The sequence below is a fragment of the Rhinatrema bivittatum genome, chromosome 2, assembly GCF_901001135.1.
Source record: "Rhinatrema bivittatum chromosome 2, aRhiBiv1.1, whole genome shotgun sequence".
Taxonomy (NCBI): Eukaryota; Metazoa; Chordata; class Amphibia; order Gymnophiona; family Rhinatrematidae; genus Rhinatrema; species Rhinatrema bivittatum.
This window is the reverse complement of record NC_042616.1, coordinates 750,811,645-750,830,249: the sequence shown is the minus strand read 5'-3', so window position 1 is coordinate 750,830,249 and position 18,605 is coordinate 750,811,645. Positions and strand designations below refer to the sequence as shown.

Here is an 18,605-nt window from a genome sequence, read left to right as displayed (position 1 = left end):
CCCTGAGATCACAGCATTCTTATTTATTTATTTTATTTTATTTGATGTGATCCATGTCATTTCATGACATGGATCACATCAAACCGGTTTACATTTAACAAAGTGTGCAAGATAAGAGATAACTCAAACAACTGTAACAAGAGCATTGAAAGGAGAGTGACAGTTACAATAAAACAGGGAAATAAATAACTGAGTCTTGGAGGTGAGAAGAGGGGGATTAAACTTACAGCAACTTATTTACAAGGTTACAAGATTGAGTCAGATTAAATGTGATTTGTATAGTAAATGAGTGTTAATAATGTGAAGGTGCTGGCACCGAATGACAAAGTTTGTTATTCTTAGTTTCAGCGCGAAGTTTTTACAATTTTTTTTTGTCTTTTTGGTCTCTTTTTCTCTCAGCGATTGCCCCTAAAGGTGCCCGGTACTGGTGGGCTGCCCCTCCGCATCACTGCCTGGTGGAATGTGGCCGTTTACCGGCTCGCCGCTGAGCGTGATGACGTCAGTGGGGGCGGGTCTCTTCATCCCTGAGATCACAGCATTCTTAGTTTCAGCGCGAAGTTTTTACAAATTTTTTTTGTCTTTTTGGTCTTTTTCTAAGCAGCCTAATACTAATAAAATATTTCTAAACACAAACTAAAAAAACAGTGAGATATGTCTGGAGTGGGGAGGAAGGAAAATCAGACGGCAGGTGGATCAGATCATTACATCATTAGAGGTGCACTTTATAAGGGGAGAGCGGGAGGTGGAAAGCGGTGGAAAAGGAGAGGTGCGGAGGGGACGGAGAGCAGTTGGTAAGTTTAGGGTGTGCAGCTGACATGGATATTGTTGATGATAGAGGTAAGTCGTTTAGCCCACGCCATCTCTGAACGTTTGGCTGAATATCCATGTTTTCAGTTCTTTTTTGAAGGATTTGCTGTCATTCATTGAGCTTAGGTATTGTGGTAAGGAGTTCCATAAGTTTGGTCCTGCTATTGAGAAGGCTCTGTTTCTAGTGATAGTAAGCTTCGCCAAGGGAAGTAGTTTGCAGGCAGTTCTGGTGTTTCGTTGAGGTTTGTGTTGTTGGATCATGTTGTTGAGTGTGGTGTTGTCTGCTTTGTATATGGCATTGTGCACTATTGATAGGGGTTTGAATTCGATTCTCTGCTCGATTGGGAACCAGTGAAGACTTCGAGATCTGCTCCACTCTCTGCTATCTTAAAATATTGGTAAAGTTTACAGAAAATAACAAAATGGAGTATGTAATTCATTTCAACAGAGTAAAACAACCAAATCTTATGCCAACTGTTTGGGAAAGAACATTTTTATTAATGTAATCTTTTGGATGCCTTCCTTTTCTTGGTTCTATTATATAATTTCAATCTGTTTGAATGCTTAAGAAAGTGTGGGGATTGGAAACAGGTCAGGTGACAGGATTTGTTGGGGGGGGGGGGGAGCACCAGAGGCAGGTTAGTTTCACTTTGTCTTAAGCAGAAACAGCATGGAAGGGCTGAATCAGTACTCATCTCGTTTGACTTCATGGCTGAGGCACAGAACAGCAAAACTGAGATAAGGAAAGTTATACAGATGATGCTAGGCATTTTCAAAGTTGGCAACGGCCTAAAGCACACAGCGCAGGCTCTGTCATGAGGAGTTGTCTGAAAACTCTGTCAATAAGAAGTGACATCTCAAAAGAATTTACTCAAATTCCAAAGGAGCAAGGAAAAAAAAAAAAGTCTCAATTGCAACCGGGGCTGGGAGTTCACAAATATTTATGAATTCAGTGAGCATTAATTGATAGCTTGTCTTTGCATATTTCAGTTTAAATAGGAGGCAGTGCATTTGTGGTCTTTTGGGATTGGGTACGTGTATACAGAAATAACTATTTTAAAGTGTACCAAGCTGAACCAAATCAAATTCCAGGAGACTATGTTACAAGCTGGAATTCAAATTTGCCAATGATTTGAAAAAAAGTAGTCCAGCAAGCAGAGCACTTGGAACTTGCAGCTATGAAATTAAAGAAACTGGCACTAAACATTATTGCAGAAAATAAAATGCTCAAACCATTCCAAAAAGCCACAACAACTCTGGTGCAAAATATCCAACTGCATCTCTCATTGTCTCTACAGTAGCAATAATTTGCAGAGCTCTTGGAAAACACACCACTAACTCTGAATCTAGCCTAAAAATTAAACACTAGCTTTTGAGTCAAATTGCAAAAAAGGCTGTCAAGCTTTGAGAATGATATGGATTGTCAAACATCTACCTTTCTAGAGCCACATTTTAAACAGTGTCTTTCTGAAGCTTGATAAAAAAAAAAAAGGTTTGTCTATTGGTCTTGTGCACCTAGGGAAAATAATTACTCAATGCCAGCTCCTGCCAAGAGAGCACATACATCTGCAAGCATCTATGTCCTTTCTGATAACAATCCTGCAGAGGACAGCATGGAAGATTTCTCTTCTTTGCATAATGAGCTAAAGGTGCAACGAAGAGGGAGACTCTCGATGCCTACTCTTAGCTTTTTGGAAAACATGCAAAGATTTGCTGCCTCTATTGACACTACTGCTTCATTGTTTCTTCTGTGGGCCAGCAACGTCTGTAGAAAGCAAGCCACGAGCCCTATTCACTGATTGCAGAACAAGACAGTTCTGCAAATGTTGAGAAAATCATTTTGATAAACCATAGTCTATCCTTGACTATGCAATGAACAGGGGATATCAAAAAAAGCATTTTAATGAGGTACAAACAAATCCTCTGTTTAGGAAGTTTTAGTATGCAATTAGTCATACAGATGTAGGTTCCATACCAGTTAATTGTTTAAAAGAGAAATATCACTTTCCCAGCCCTATTCATTATGCCATAATTGCTGACTTGTTAGATATGCAAATAAAATTCAGGTTTAATAAACATCTTTTAAGTGTCATCTTTTTTCACTCAAATGCATAATTATCTAGGAATATTTATTATCCAGTAACATCAGTTGCAAAATGTTATTAAGCTTATTACAGTTCCATTCTATTTATTTCCTTTTATATTCTCCCCCTCCCCCTGAGGCTCCGGCACTGCAGCTGGATCTAGGGCGCGGTTCGGTCTCTTCTCATAGTGGAAAATGGTTATAAGCTTTTTTAGCGGTGGATATATCTTATACACCTGGAGAGTTGTATGAGATATATCCTGCTGTTTCATCTAATTGTTGAAGAGGATGTGGTATAACAGTTACAGTGTATCCCAATTAGTAAATTTTGGACACTATATTTCATTTTATTCACAATATCTTGCTTTGTGATATTCCCAAAGCCTCTTGAAACTTCTTGCTAAATCTACCATTGCCAGAAGTCTCTAAATAATCAGCAACTTCTATTCACTCAGTTTGTCAAGGCAGCCAGGACAGCCCTTTCAACCTTATGGAAAAAGCAAGAAAGGCCTTGGATGGAACAGAAGAAGTTACATACTTTGTTCTATCTTGGTCAATTGACAGCGATGAGACAGGACACTTTAGAGATGTTTATGATGCATATGGCAACTGTATGCATCCTGCAAAGAAGGACATTAAGATTGCTGGGTGCTAGACCAAGGTTTTCTTTTGAAGTGGATTTCCATTCCTCCACCTGTAAGCGTTGGGAGGGTACATAGAGGTTACCCTAATGGGGAATGAAATACTTGCTGGGAAGTTGTCACTATAGGTGATTGATTTGTGCTAATTCAATCCCTTTGCATTAGTTGCCATGTGTCTAAAAACATGCCTGTGTATTTAAAAAAAGACAGGCTTTTTTTTTTTTTTTTTTTTAAAGGGCACAGTTCCAGAGGCAATTATTCTTCAGATGCTAGACTTCACCTGAGCACCATTACGTGCCAATACTTTCTTTCCCTAATTGCACGGCAGCTGCAACATTTCTGGATCTACCCCGCTTCCTTTTCCGCTGCCTTTTCTTTGCAGCAGTGGCTAAGGGTGGTGCGTCTCCTTTCTTCTTTTTCTTCAGACAGCTTAGAGGATTGGGCCCGCTGGTTCGTTTCCGTTTTTTCCCCCGGAGCTCATCTTTTGTTATCCCCTGCTCCTCTTTCAGATGCTCAATGTTTGTTCTGTGCTGGATCGGCACAAGCTGGTCTGCCTGTGCTGTCTGAACAAAAGCCATAGATCTGGGGGAAGGTTTGTCTAGTACAATAGTGTTCTGAATGATGAACATCAAAGGGACACCGGCTTTCTTTTTTACTTTGCCTGCCAAAGCTTGATCCTGCCAGAAAACAATAGATTAGCACTGATTAACAAAAACTGTATTTGTGCACAAGAACGTTCACAATCATTTAATTTAAAAAGTTCATTTAAAAATTGCAATACAATAAGATTAAACACTGGAGGAGACTCCACAGGATCAGAAGAAAGGAAATTCCATATGAAGGACAGAGAAAATTCCATCCCATCCCTCCTTAATGCAGAGGCCTCAACTGGAATGCAGTAGGTGGAGTTAGGAAACTCTAGGGAGTCTCACATGGCTATAAAGATTTCATGCTCAGGATAAGTGACAGTGAGTGTTGATTGTTCATGTTTGGTCAGGTTTGCTCAATTTTCAAAACATAATCCCCGTTTCAACATAACATGTCGGGACAATCATCACGCCACTGTGAGCAGAGGATGGACTTGCATTCCGCTTTTCAGAATGCGTTGCACAGAGACTCTACAAAGCCTTGGCCAAGGCCTGCTGGATCTTCCTGTCCTGCCAATGCCTACACGGTTGGAAGGCAGAAGGGATGGCCACATCTTCCTGGGAAATCTGAAGTGTATTGATGACAGACTGTTGAGATTTTTGGGAAAGCATCAAGTGTGACCTCTCCTTTCCCCGCATTGCAGATCTAAAAAAGATATGACTTTCTTTTTATACCTTGGAATTGTGCGTGGATGTGTATGTCTGAAAAGCCCTTATACATGTCTTCCAGACCACTAAGATCTACATCGTGAACATTTACAAAAAGAGGCAATATGAACTGTTTTTACTTTAGAATTGTACTGATTGTCCAGACCCTTCAGAATCATCATGGATTTTATCTTGTTATTGCAAAACGTTTTACCCCAATGCAGGCATTATTGCTGAAACAGGGCCATGTCTGGTTATGAATTTTAATTTGATATTGTATAATAAAATGTGCTTTTACTGTGCCTATTAAATAGAATGAGTGAATAGATAAATTATTTCTTTAATATTTGTTTTTATACTGCTGTTTACTCGCATTCTTACAAATTGTGGTATTTTTCCCCTCTCTTAATGTCTACCCCGGTGGAGAGGTGCCTGCATCATCTAAACCACCACTACTGCCACTCTAGTTGGCCATCGCAGCAGAATGGTTAAGGACTAAACAGCAGTAGACACTACACTAACTCCATAAGATGGGACAGCCAGAGAAGGGCTGAAATGGGGATGATCATATAGCCACTGTTCATACTGTACCTGCTCTAGAGTTAGTGAGGGTGCTTTCATTAAGTGGTCACATAAAGCACCAAGGTCTGGGGGAGTGGCCAAACCCTGCCACTGTGAGGTCTAGATGGGTGCTGTACCCGAGCCAATACTGTCAATGATGGGAGCGCTCTGCTAGAGCCACTGCCGCCAGAAGTTAAGCTGGGGGAGGAGGGTGACCAAAGTTTCGCCTAGGGAGCCTGGTTTTATCAAAATAGGACCTGTCGTGGGCAACACACTATGCAAATGTAAATATGAGGCAACTACAAACTCGGGCAGATGTTTCAACTCATCATTTTCAGTTGTAAATCAAAAGAACCAGAGTAAATCTTAAAACTGGGCACAAGTAGTACCTGTGTGGCAATGAAGTAATGATGAAGGTTACTCTCTCCAATCATGGAGAAAAGGCAAGCTGATCCACCAACTGGATTCTTCACGTGAGAACAGTTCCGAACTTGAAACCGCTGAGCAATAAGTTTTGCTCCATACAGTTCCTTTCCCAGCGATTCCAATTCCTTTAAAACACAGCTGGAAAAAGGGCAGAAAAACAAACACTGCACTTCAGATTTCACATCTACTAAAAGGGAAAGATCTTTAATCAACAAAGAAAACATTTACGTTTCTGTATAACCTTTTGGGAGGTCTGGCTGTTTTCTGCTGCAACTTTGGAAATCCAACTCAGTCAGAAACCAGGCAGGGATCTGGGCCCAAGAGACTTCGATTTAACTACTCGGGGACTGTCCCTTTATTTTGTATCCCCTCTCAGCTCACCTAATCCAACTATTGCAGCGACAATCCAAAGCTGGGGGCCATGCACCAGGTCTCCTTCTGGAATCCTGCAATTGAAGGCTCCAAATCTGCTGTTGCACAATGACTAGGCCTCTCTTCCTTTCAGGAGATGTGACTGCTGTCTCCTCACCCCCTGACCAGCCTGGGAATCAAACCCAGGTCCTCCGCCTGGCTGTGAGCAGCATGGCTACCAAGGCAACAGGATGACCTTAGTTCCCATATACTTAAATAAAATACTGCAAAGCACCATAACATATACAAACTCGCATTAGCCATACCTGCAATACCTAATTTCAGAGTCCACTGAAGCCAGACAATTTAGATCAGCTTTTCCCTAATATGCCATTAGACCTGATCAGGGTTACAATGGAAAACCCATCAATGTTTGACACTCAGGTCCAGATCAGCACCTTAGTTATGCTTTTAGCATCTTAGAGCAACAAGGGTCATTTGCAGTGGCTATTATACATTCAAGAACTCCATTGTGAGCATGTGTGATGTTATGCCTGCCTCTCCTTCCTAACTACAGCATGAGCCCTGCAACAAGGGAATTAAAGGGCAATGAGGATAACAGGGCCTTGCTTTGTGCAGTAGACATGTTGCAAACAGCACTCCCTGAGTCCTTCCAGTCCATGTATTATCCCCACCCTGAGGAAGACAGGAAGAGCGTGCACCGAGCACCAGATATAACTCACTCTTAAGTGCTGGAAGCAGCAGCAGTGGAGGTCTGGCAGACACATGAATCAAGCAAAGTAACAAACCAAGCCAGCTCCTCATACCACATGGATTTCTGCTTTCTCCTACAAGTCAAGGAAACTGAAGTCCAGGGGGGTGGAGAGGTTAATTCAAGGTGAGAACCTGAGGGAATGGGATAAAGAGAGAAGGGATCCATGTGTGGTAAGGAGCAGGAACACACTGGCAGCAAATAACAGAGGAAAAGGAGCACAACATGTACTTTTACCTGCAGCAAGCATGGACAATTTTCACTCTTTAACTTGATAACGTATAAGAAGCCATTGTAATGACTACAAAATAGGTATTATGCGCTCTGTATGAATGTCCCCAACAAGTATGAATGCTGCTTTGTTTTGTATCAACTAGTAGTATATAGTCAATGCTGGTGCTGGCAGGCTAATAAATACAGGCAGCCCAGGTAAGGAAATCAAAATGACAACATTATTGATGAATGCATATTTGGTTCTTTTTAAAATGCTTTATATTGGTTCACCATGATTCTGCCAGTAAAAGTTTCAACTAATTTACAAAAAAGAGTATGTCCTATTCATTTGTAGATGCACAGAAGTGCTGTATAACCTACTTTGTATTCTGGACAAAATAAAAACCAAACAAACTGCTGCTCTGGAAAGGTGTATTAAAGTAATTAAGTTTAAGAGTTCTCGCTTTAAACTATGTCTACGAGTCTAGCTAGATATTTGAAAGCACCTTCTACCAGGATAACTGTGAACCTACATAAATCTGATATTGAAGAGCACAATTCACAAGCCGATTACCAGGTTTTCATTCCTTCTCTCATGAGTCTTAATTTTAGACAGCATTTTGAGTTTAGTGCCTCTCTTATCATAAAGGCCAGTCCTTAACTGTTCAAGGTATGGTAGGATGCACAGGCAAAAGCAGATCCCAGCGCTAGAAATAGAATCCCTTATCTGCGTTGGTCTTGGTGGACTTTTATAGTGCAACAAAGCCTGCGAGTACAAGTATGTCCAGCCTTGAGCTCTGCATCATTGTTCATTTCCAAAAATGTGTTCATCCATGCTGCACAGGAACAAAGAAATTTGGCATAGAATGAGATCAGGACTAGGTTTTAAAAGGTTCCCCCGCCCCCACCATTGGGACATTTTGTTTATCAATTTATAGGTGCAGGTTTTTCCCCCGAGATGGTGAAAAAAGAAAGTTATTTCTTGGTACGAGAGTGTAAGTGGGTGTTCATTTTTTCTTAAGTTCCCCTGCAAGTGCCATGTTACCTATAAAACCGCTCACTGCACACGTTTTACCTCACGCTGGTATTTTCTTTCCTGAGGGATAAACCTATTTCACGGTTGCTTCCGGATTCTCCTCGTGTGACTGTATAGGAAAGAGTCATTCAAGTATACTCACTGTAAAAAATTAAGTAATTGGCTCTTTGTCATTAGATTCAGAACTGTGTTAAAATATTCTTTACAGATTGTTGGTTTTGGTCTCCTTTGTTGAACTGAGGACTTGATGGTACACAGAGTATTATCGTATGTTCTTTCTTTCTTACTGTATAATTGATATCACTTCTTTTCCAACATTTTTCTTGCATTTACTTGTAGATTTCTATATTTATGTATATTTACAACAACTTTTTTTTTTTAGCTGACACCTCAGTATGCTAAATATTTTCCCACCCTGGCAAAGAACCTGAGTATTTGGTTTTGATAAGAAGTATTAATACCTGAGTATATGCACACATTCATATTCCCTCTTCTCCAATTTTTCCCATTTGAGGAAAACAGCTAAATCTTTCCTACGGTGGAAAATACTGGAATGTCCCAAAACACAGTATTCAAAAGATTGCAAAAATTGTTTCTCTCAGCCTGGATGCAGTCTGTCATCACCAACGCCAGCTGGATGAACACATTGTGCTCGCTGAAGCTGGACGAGTCCTTATGTTGGAACAGCAGCTTATGTGACTGGTAGACTGGGTTTTCGCGTAAGTCTGCCATGGCCCATTCACCATCCGTAGCAAAAGGGAGACTAACTTCAGCACACCAGTGTCAACAACCGCTCAAGAAGTTCCAAAACCTCCAGGCACTGGGACCATTGTTCCAGTACTTCTACTCTCACCCTGCACATCTTGACCGACAACAGTTTCAGTCTGTTTTTCTCCGAGTGCGCAAAGTTGGTTATTTAGCACTGCCATGCAACAAGAGATGAATGCATAAAATAGGATGAGATGCTCTTTTGTAAATTAGCTCAAATGTTTACTGGAAGAATCATGGTGAACCGAATATGAAGCATTTTAAAGAGAACCAAAAACAGGCATTCATCAACAACATTGTCATTTTGATTACATTACCTATGCTGCCTGTGAGAAATTTAGAGGTAAGCTCTGTTTTCTGTTTCAGAACTGCAAATGAAAAATCAAATAGGACTTCTTAGCATGTACATCTCAACACGTGGAATTCTGTTAGTAAGATATGATATATATTGAATAGCAGTATACAAAAAATTTTTTTTAAATAAAAAATAAATAAAATAAGATATGGCTAGACAACCCCTTTAGCCCAAATTTGTTGAAATCCAAGATCATTTTGGCACAAACTGTTGTGAAGCAGAACTTCGGGACTCAAAACTTGGCTATAGAAATGTTAAGGTACTCCCCAGAGCTCTATTTTAAAGTTAATGTATAGCATTGTACACATTTTGGGAGGAAACCAGCATGTTCTAAAAAAAAACAAAACAAAGAAAGAAGCAAAAAAGCTTTAAGATTTATAGCATTATTTTAATTAAGCTTTGCTTTTACAGTCTTTTGTCTGCAATGGACTACAATCAAAGCTTAAGACTAACACTAATCTAATCATTTTTTTGAATAATAGATTTTATATATGTATATATTTTTCTTGATGCAAATAAAACAGATCTAGAGTCCACATATAATGGAACCGGAATAATATTCAGGTTGATTGATACCACTTTGGCAGGGACCTAATAACCACCACACTCCTGGGCTCATGCTGTAGCTAGGAAGAAGAGGCATACAAATAGTTTCTACAAGTTTAAGAGCCACTGCTGGTGTATCTTGCTGCTGCGAGGTGCTGAGAGCAAAGTCCAAGTGCTGGCCTGGAGATGAGCATCAGACAGTGGCGATTCTTCTATTGGCACACTTGATCAGGTCTGAAGGCACTCTGGTTGGGAAACCCTGTTTTTGAACAATCAAACATTCTGAAAGCAGAGCAAGGAGAAGGGCGTGGAAAATAAATGCATTGCTTCATTACTGAGCCATCACAGAACGTCAGGATCGTTAGAACAAGAGAATATCTAATGTTGCCAATATTCTGAAAGTCCATAATGTAAGCAGTAAACCTTAACACTGCACAAAATGTTTTCTCATGTTAAATAAGCAGCTTTCTGGGAAACTTCTATCATTAGCAGTGCTATGTTTAGAATAGAAGCAGACTACTTTGCACGCACTTGGTGGATCCCGCTTGTTTATTATTTGTTACATTATTTTATTTTCCTTTTTCAGCTCATGCCTTTTCATTGGTAGCGCAAGGCAAGTTACCTTCAGATACTGCAGGTATTTCTCTATCTCCAGAGGGTGTAAAATCCAAGGGCCTGACTTACTAAGGCTTTTCACCCATTCTGTGTCTCTGGGAAAAATGCTTAGTAAATGAGGCTCTAAGTTTGCACCTGGGGCAATCGAGGGTGAGGCGTCTTGCTCCAGGTCACAAGGAGTGGCGGTGGGATTTGAATCCTGGTTTTGCTTGTTCATAGTCCACTGCTCTAACCACTAGGCTGCTACACCATTCTAATAAAAGCAATTGTTTGTCAGGGCTGGATAAAAAAAAATCAAATGCCAAGCTGCAAAAATTTGGAGCTGATAACTTAAGAGGAGGGGATGCTGCTGCAGATGTTGTCTTGTCTTGCCTTTTTAGGCTTTGGACTAATGTGCATAGTGTGAGTGTGAAAAGAGGAGGAGGTGTCTAGAAGAAGGGAGAAGAGGTAGTGGAAAAGAGAAGGGTATGCAGGGAGAGAGGGAGGGGGAAGAAGGTGCGAGAAAGGGAGGGTGTGAAAGAAGCAGGGAAAAGGGAGGATAATTGCTGGAAGCAGGGGAAAAAGAGAGAGAATATCTGGGTTAAGCATAGCTGATAGTAACATAGTAAATGACAGCAGATAAAGGTCCAAATAGTACATCCAGTCTGCCCAGCAAGTTGTTTAAAGTAGTAAATGCCGCTCTGTGCAGGCTACCCCCAACCAAGCCTTCTGTTGAGTGTAGTAACTCAGAGTAATCTCAAGCATAGGGCTTGGCAACAAGTTATTACACATCTCTGCTACAATTGTCTCTAGACTTTAAATTGAGAAGTACAAATAAATGGATTATCCACCAAGTACAGTATAGAACATAGATGCAGTGCATGCAAATCTGTCTCATGCATATTCATTGTGGATATCCTGAAAACCTGGTCTGTTTGTGGCTCTCAAGGACTGAAGCTGACTATCCCTGGTATAGCACCTTTTTATTTGTAATAGTTAGGATCAATGCCATTCTGGATAATGGATTTTTCAAAATAATGGGTGTTCTTCGTTCCATATGTTAAAAAAAAAAAAACCCAGAGGAACAATAGCTGCTCAAAGAACAAGGATGCTCTCCCATGAGTGTACATATGAGAGAGCAGCATTCTAGCACATGGCATTTTACTTTAAAATACAAACTACTGAGCTCTCCTCTTCTCCCTCCAGCAGAAGGTTTCTCTCCTGCTACTATTGCTGAGCATCCAATCTCTCTCTCATGTGTCTGCCTCCAGCTACTTTTTCTAGTGGTCAGCATTTATGTTCTGCCATATGACCGACAGCAACTCCAGTCAACCTCTAAACATAGGAAATTGCAACTGAGACAAGAAATAGCCCATGTAGCCCAAAGGTTGAGACAGTACCTCTGCTGGTTTAGCTGATGATACAGGGTCATAGATATTCAGACAGACATGACCTCCCATAAGGCACTCTTTTTTACTTTGTACTAGAATGCCTAAAATCTGAATGAATAGTAAAACAATAAAATGGCTGGAAGCTGCACATGTGGAGTGCCTAAAAGCCTGTATATATTTATTTGAAAGGAAGGTCTAGTGCGTATGCAAGGACGTCAAGCGGGTGAATGTTGTAATGTCAATGGTGATAGCCAGAGTGTCATGAAGGTCACAGAGTGATGTGTGAGGTACATCCATAGCAGAAGGATTCTTAACATGGTCAGGTACCAGAGAAGAGGTTTTCCAGAATACTCCTGGGGGAATTCTGCATTAGTCCCAACAGAATTAGGCACAGAGACTAAGAAGCAGCAGCATTTGCAGTTCATGCCGGGCTGGATAAGAGGACAGAATAGTGTTGGTGCTGGCAGACAGCAGCCTATGCAGCCTGGAAAAGACTTGTAAGAGTCAGCATGGTCCCACACAGGCTAGAAGAGATGAGCCAGCAGCGTCGGCCTTGGTCTAAGCAGCCCAATAAGAGGGTGATGAGGTCCATTGGAGCCTGAACAAGAGGTCGACAGCAAGCTTGGTGGAAACTGTGGGGTCTTGATAAAGAGGAGGTGGCAGACAAAGAGAAAGCTAGCGGATCTTGCTGGGCTGAGGGGAGAGAATTGGGGGAAGCAGAGAGACAAAACTGGGGAGATGTTTAAGCTTTGTGGGTTAGGGGGCAGAGAGAAAGCAGGGGGGGGTCTTACTGGGGACAGTAGAGAGAGAAAGCTGGGGGGGGGGGGGGAGAAAGCTAGGGTCTTGCTCAAGGGTGGGGAGAGAGAACTAGAGGGTAAGAGGGTCCAAGACTGGGGAGGGGGCTAGAGAGAGTGAGCTAAGGGTCTTCTTGGGAGATGGGGGGAAAGGAAGAAAGGGAAGGCAGATTTGAGTCTAGTAAGGCAAAGAAAGCTGTTAGGCAGAAATGATGGGAGAAGGGGGTCAACCCTAGGGGTTAAAGGATGTGAACTGGTGGATTGACTCGAGGGAGAGAAGTTATCATGTATGGGAAAGGATTTCAAACCATAAGGGGAAGAAAGTTGGGCCTGGGGGGAGCGAGAGCAATCTGGAGGGGTCAAGTCTTATGATGGGAAAATTCAGCACACACAGAAAAGAAATTAAAATCTGTATCTTTAAGTAATAGTTTTTTTCTGTACTGCATTACAAATTATTACTCAAAAGACAATGATTATATTGTGTTAGCTGAACAAATAAAATCGCAGAATATAGCAGAATTTTAAAACATTGTGCACAGAATTCCCAATATTTTTATGCAGAATTCCCCCAGACATATTCAGCATAATCACTTCATAAACAGCAGCAACATGATTGTCTTTTTTTCTTTATGTGCCTTTCACATACCTATGTGTTTCAGCATATAAAGATAGCCTGTGGTTGTTTATGAAACTGAATGACTTATAGGCCTCAACCACAAACTTTGGGTCTTTCAGCACCTTTTCTGCCAAGCTCACTACTGCCAGAAATGCTGGGAACAGGAAAGGAACAATGCTGCAGATCCCTTGTGGCTGTGTCAAATGCAAATGACTTATGAGCCAGGCAAGGAATGAAACTCGGGCATTGATCTGTGTCATCTTTGCAAAGCAGAATTCCAGATAAACAGAGGTTTTTCTGGATAATGGAACAGGACCATAATTTATTCCAGGTAATGGGAGTTTCTGGTTAATGGCTTTTTGGGTAAAGGTGATCTACTGTATATTAATGCTACCCTAATTTATACAAACGTTTAAATGTTAATTCTAGCTTTATAAGGCTTTACTACTAATTTACACGGGTTCAGCAGTATGCTCCCAAGAGCATTCTTATTTTGCCATCAAGTATTACTACTTATTATATTTATAAGCATCTTTAAAACATTACACCGTAGATAATGAAGGCAGAGATTTTTGTTAGATGCTTTTCAGCTTCAGAAAAATCAGCAAGCCGGAAATGTGCATTGATACAAATGCAGCACTACACAAAACCCAGAGGAGGAAAGATTTTTAAAAGACCTTTTCTCAGTGATATAGGCGATCACTTCTCTCCTTTGGCCCAGGGAAAGCAGGTAAGGAGCCACAGGCCCCCAGTAGGACGGGGATGCGGTGCCCACCAGGCGCCCAAGAAAAGACACTTTCCGTTCAGGAAGCCGACGAATTCCTTCCATGGGGGTACTATGATCTCAGTCGTAGAAACCGGTCACATTCATACCCTGCCTCCTCCCCCCACCTGCCCCGCACTCACCCAGTGGTGCAGAGGTGGACGTCACCCATCAGATACTTGGGCAGCTGTTCCTTGATCTGGATCTTATTGCTCAGCGCCGCTTGGCAGAAGGTACCGTCCACCAGCACCTGCAGCGGCGGCCGGAAGCCGAAATTGTACTTGTAAAAGCTCAGGGTCTTCTTGGCCTGCTTCTGGCGCCGGATCTTCATGGCACCCTCCCTGGCGTCCCATTGCCCAGTATAGCCAACGTGCGGCACCTCTGCTCCCGGAACTACATTTCAGCTTCCGGAAGGAGCTCGAGCATGGTAGGCTGGTTCTGCGACTGCGCGCTGGGGGCGGAGGCGAGAAGCGGGCCGAAGGCTCTGTTTTAAAAAGAGATAGGCAGGGTGATCCCTAAGCTTGCTGTCAGGATGCGATTAGTGAGATCTGTAGTTGTATAGCTAACAAGTCGCAGAGGACCAGGTTGTCAAGATAACTTTATTACTACGTATGCAAGCGAACTAGCATGGCAACTACACTATTCTAGTCTTAATAATACGAAACCATCTGCTATTTCAAGTAAGATAAACGTTGAACATGAGCCAGCTCTCCCTGCTCTAGTTTCAGTGACTAAATTATCATAGAAAACCATTTTATAATCCTCACTATGCTGTACGCTCTTCCGTATGGATTTTGCGGCATTTGATGAGACATTTTTCATTAAAAGTATTCCAACATTCACTATAAATTATAGACTCTTTCATGTCTCCAAGTGGGTTTAATTTTGTAATGTAATAGGAAGGAACCCTTTGTTAGGGCATCATGAAACTTACCTTCTGGGTTACATACATATTTCTATTTTTTTAAGATGCATGTTACTAGATTTAGTATATTTGATAGGCTTTGGCATTCTTTAAGTAACAGGAATGCATTGCAAGTGGCACAAAGCTGCCGAATTTCTGGCGTTAAACTTTTGACCCTTCCTCGTTTTCATACCCACTGCAAGACAGTATTTGTAATTCTTCGTTGTGATATCAGCAGTACTGGCACAACAAACTACAACGCCGCTCTTCTGCCCTATACTCATTTTGTGAAAAAGAAATGACGCTACAACCTTTGAAACCTGAATGCTCAGAAGTGTTTTGGCGGTTCACAGCGTGGCTTCCGATCTTCTCTGACTCTTTCTAATAGCCCTCCGACTCTATTTGCGCCAATCAAAAATGGCAACAGTAATTATTGTAAGTCATTGTTGCACACATGCGCGAAAGAAGCACTGGGGGGAGGGGGAAGCAGCGACACCCGCACGCATCCACCAAAGAGGGCGAATTGTCCGGCCCGTTCGTTATTCGCTTCCGGTGCGCTTGAGGTTTCTCTTCCTCTCTTTCCATAGCAGCATGGCGTCGCGCAAGGAAGCCGGTAGTGCTGCTCCAGCCAGTGGCGCGGACACCGCCGTTAAGCAAGTGCAGATCGATGGACTGGTGAGTGCAAGGGCGGGCTGGGCCGCGGAGACTTTTCTGCCCCTCTCCGGGGGCTTGGGAACACTTCTACCGACAGCTGCAAGCGAGAGCACGGCCGGCACTTGCTGAGTTCTTGCCGCCATTGCTGCTGCTCACTCGTGCATGGTTATCGAGCATCTTTGGTCTGCGAAGTTTTTATACTAAGAGTAAGGTGAAACGCGAACTGGCAACTTGGCGGGAAAGGGGGGGTCTTGCTATTTCTTTTCTGCTCACTATAGCTTCTGAGCCCACAGTTCAGCCCTTTAGAGCTATGCATAACATGATAATTTGTAAACAGAACAGGGATGCGATTTCGTAGCTTGAGCCTTTTGGGTTTTTATATTCTGCTGTTTGAGAGTTGAGGCTGAGATCGTTGGCATATCTTAGTTTTCCTGGGCAAAGTTTGTACAAGTGAAATTAATGAAACGTTTTTGAGGGGAATTCTTTTATAAAGTCTCGAGTGGAGGAGTAGCATAGTAGTTAGAGCAGTGGGCTGTGAACCAGGGAAACCAGTGTTCAAATTCCAGTTTCTCCTTCTGACTTTGGGCAAGTCACTTTACCCGCCCATGTCTTAGGTAGAAACTTACGGGCCGATACAGTAAAAGTCGCGGGAGCGAGTGCACAGGCCACTCCTGTGTGTGTGATTCTGTATTCAAATGAGGGCCCGTGGCAAAAAGAGGCGCTTTTTGAACAGGAGCGGTGGCTGTCAGCGGGTTTGACAGCAGACGCTCAATTTTGCCGGCGTCGGTTCTCAAACCCACTGACAGCCGTGGGTTCGGAAACTGGACGTTGGCAAAATTGAGCGTCCAGTTTTCAACCCGTGAGCCGTGGGCCGATTTCAAATTTTTTTTTTAACTTTTTTTTAACTTTTGGGTCCTCCAACTTAATAACGCCATGATATTAAGTCAGAGGGTGCACAGACCTTTCTCGGTGCCCGGAGAAATTAACGCCTACCTTTGGGTAGGCGCTAATTTCTGAAAGTAAAATGTGCGGCTTGGCTGCACATTTTGCTTTCTGAATCGCACGGAAATACCTAATAGGGCCATTAATATGCATTTGCATGTTGCGGGCGCTATTAGGTTCGGGGGGGGGGGGGGTGGATGCGCGTTTTCGACACGTAGCTTTACCCCTTATTCATTAAGGGGTTGGGATAAAGATGGTTTGGTAGTATTTAGACTACAATAGTGTAGTTGCCATGCTAGTTCGCTTGCATACATAGTAATAAAGTTATCTTGACAACCTGGTCCTCTGCAACTTGTTAGCAGTACAACTACAGATTTCACTAAGGGCCCTCATTTGAATACAGAATCGCACGCACAGGAGAGTAGCCTGTGGGCGCGCTAGCTTTACCCCTTATTCAGTAAGGGGTAATAGCGCATCAAAAACGCGCGTCCAACCCCCCCCCCCCCCCCCCGAACCTAATAGTGCCTGCAACATGCAAATGCATGTTAATGGCCCTATTAGGTATTCCCGTTTGATTCAGAAAGCAAAATGTGCAGCCAAGCCGCACATTTTACTTTCAGAAATTAGCGCTTACCCAAAGGTAGGCGTTAATTTCTCCGGGCACCAAGAAAATGCACAGAAAAACAGTAAAAACTGCTTTTCTGTGCACCCTCCGACTTAATATCATGGCAATATTAAGTTGGAGGTCCCAAAAGTTAAAAAAAAGTTAAAAAAAAAATTTTGAAATCGGCCTGCGGCTCACGGGTTGAAAACTGGACGCTTGATTTTGCCGACGTCCGGTTTCCGAACCCGTGGCTGTCAGTGGGATTGAGAACCGACGCCGCAAAATTGAGCGTCGGCTGTCAAACCCGCTGACAGCTGCCGCTCCTGTCCAAAAAGAGGCACTAGGGATGCACTAGTGTCCCTAGCACCTCTTTTTGCCGCGGGCCCTAATTTGAATACAGAATCACATGCACAGGAGAGTGGCCTGTGCGCGCGCTAGCTTTACCCCTTTTTCAGTAAGGGGTAATAGCGCATCAAAAACGCGCGTCCAATCGCGGGTTAACAGTGCGCTCTGCTGGAGCGCACTGTACTGTATTGGCAGGCTCAATTGTAAGCTCTCTGGGGATAAGGAGAACAGTTAGCTCTGAAGGAGGGGGGGTTACTAGTGTGGGCCTCGGGATCGGTCCAGGGCGAGTTGATTTCAACATTTTTGTGAGTGGCATGATGTGAGGGTTGTCAGGGAAAGGTTTGTCTTTTTGTCGGTGATACCAAAATCTGTAATAGTGTGGACAGCCAGAAAGGAAACATGAGGAGAGATCTAGAGAAACCTGAGGAATGGGCTAAGGTCTGACAGGTAAGATTTAATGGTAAATGCCAAAGTTATGTTGAATTGAAAAATTGATGGAGAGAGCATGCAGTATTAAAAATTAAAACAAAAACTACAGAAATGATGAGCAACATTTTATCAAAAAGTGAATGCATGCACTAGATATTTGATGTTTTTTCCCATGTTTCTGCACAGGTTAGTGTGGAAACAAACCTTTGGAAATGATGCTTTTTATGAATTCTTACTGAATTCTAGAGAATCTCCTAAGTTGAATGCAGGCTTAAATAGGGTTTCATAAGAACATAAGAAATGCCATACTGGATCAGACCAAGAGTCCATCAAGCCCAGTTTCCTGATCCCATAATAGCAGTTTATGGCTTTATCCTCTAGGAACCTTTCCAAACCTTTTTTAAACCCAGTTACACTAACTGCTGTAACCACATCCTCGAGCAACGAATTCCAGAGCTTAACTTTGCCTGAGTGAAAAAAAAGTTTCTTCGATTTGTTTTAAATGAGCTGCTTGCTAACTTCATGGAGTGCCCCCTGGTCCTTCAATTATCTGAGAGAGTAAATAACAGATTTACATTAATTTGTTCAAGTCCTTTCATGATTTTGTAGACTCCTTTCATATCCCACTTCAGTCATCTCTTCTGATTTTGATCTTTAGAATAGTTTCCACAATATTTCCTGGCACTAAAGTCGGGCTCACTGGTATATAGTTTCC

At 42.3% G+C, this 18,605-nt stretch overlaps 2 protein-coding genes across 3 annotated transcripts in view; one reads left to right on the top strand and one right to left on the bottom strand.

Moving 5' to 3' along the window:
* Window positions 1–3,686: 3,686 nt before the first annotated feature.
* Window positions 3,687–15,375, bottom strand: UTP23 (UTP23 small subunit processome component). Of its 2 annotated transcripts, none has more exons than XM_029591921.1 (4): window positions 14,947–15,080; window positions 14,156–14,496; window positions 5,777–5,951; window positions 3,687–4,208 (listed from the first exon to the last, which is right to left on the bottom strand). In XM_029591921.1, the coding sequence occupies exons 2-4, from the start codon at window positions 14,341–14,343 to the stop codon at window positions 3,822–3,824; spliced, it is 750 nt and encodes a 249-aa protein (XP_029447781.1). In that variant the 5' UTR covers window positions 14,344–14,496; window positions 14,947–15,080; the 3' UTR covers window positions 3,687–3,821. The 2 variants fall into 2 exon arrangements, with proteins under 2 accessions (XP_029447781.1, XP_029447780.1); XM_029591920.1 differs by lacking the exon at window positions 14,947–15,080 and adding an exon at window positions 15,228–15,375 and having other exon boundaries at window positions 3,697–4,208.
* A 75-nt stretch (window positions 15,376–15,450) lies between these two features.
* The window catches only part of EIF3H (eukaryotic translation initiation factor 3 subunit H), a 327,223-nt gene continuing 324,068 nt past the window's right edge, over window positions 15,451–18,605 (top strand). The window contains exon 1 of the mRNA XM_029591919.1: window positions 15,451–15,591. Within this exon, the coding sequence (XP_029447779.1) occupies window positions 15,508–15,591 (84 nt within the window). The 5' untranslated portion in view covers window positions 15,451–15,507. The remainder of the gene's footprint in view (window positions 15,592–18,605) is intronic.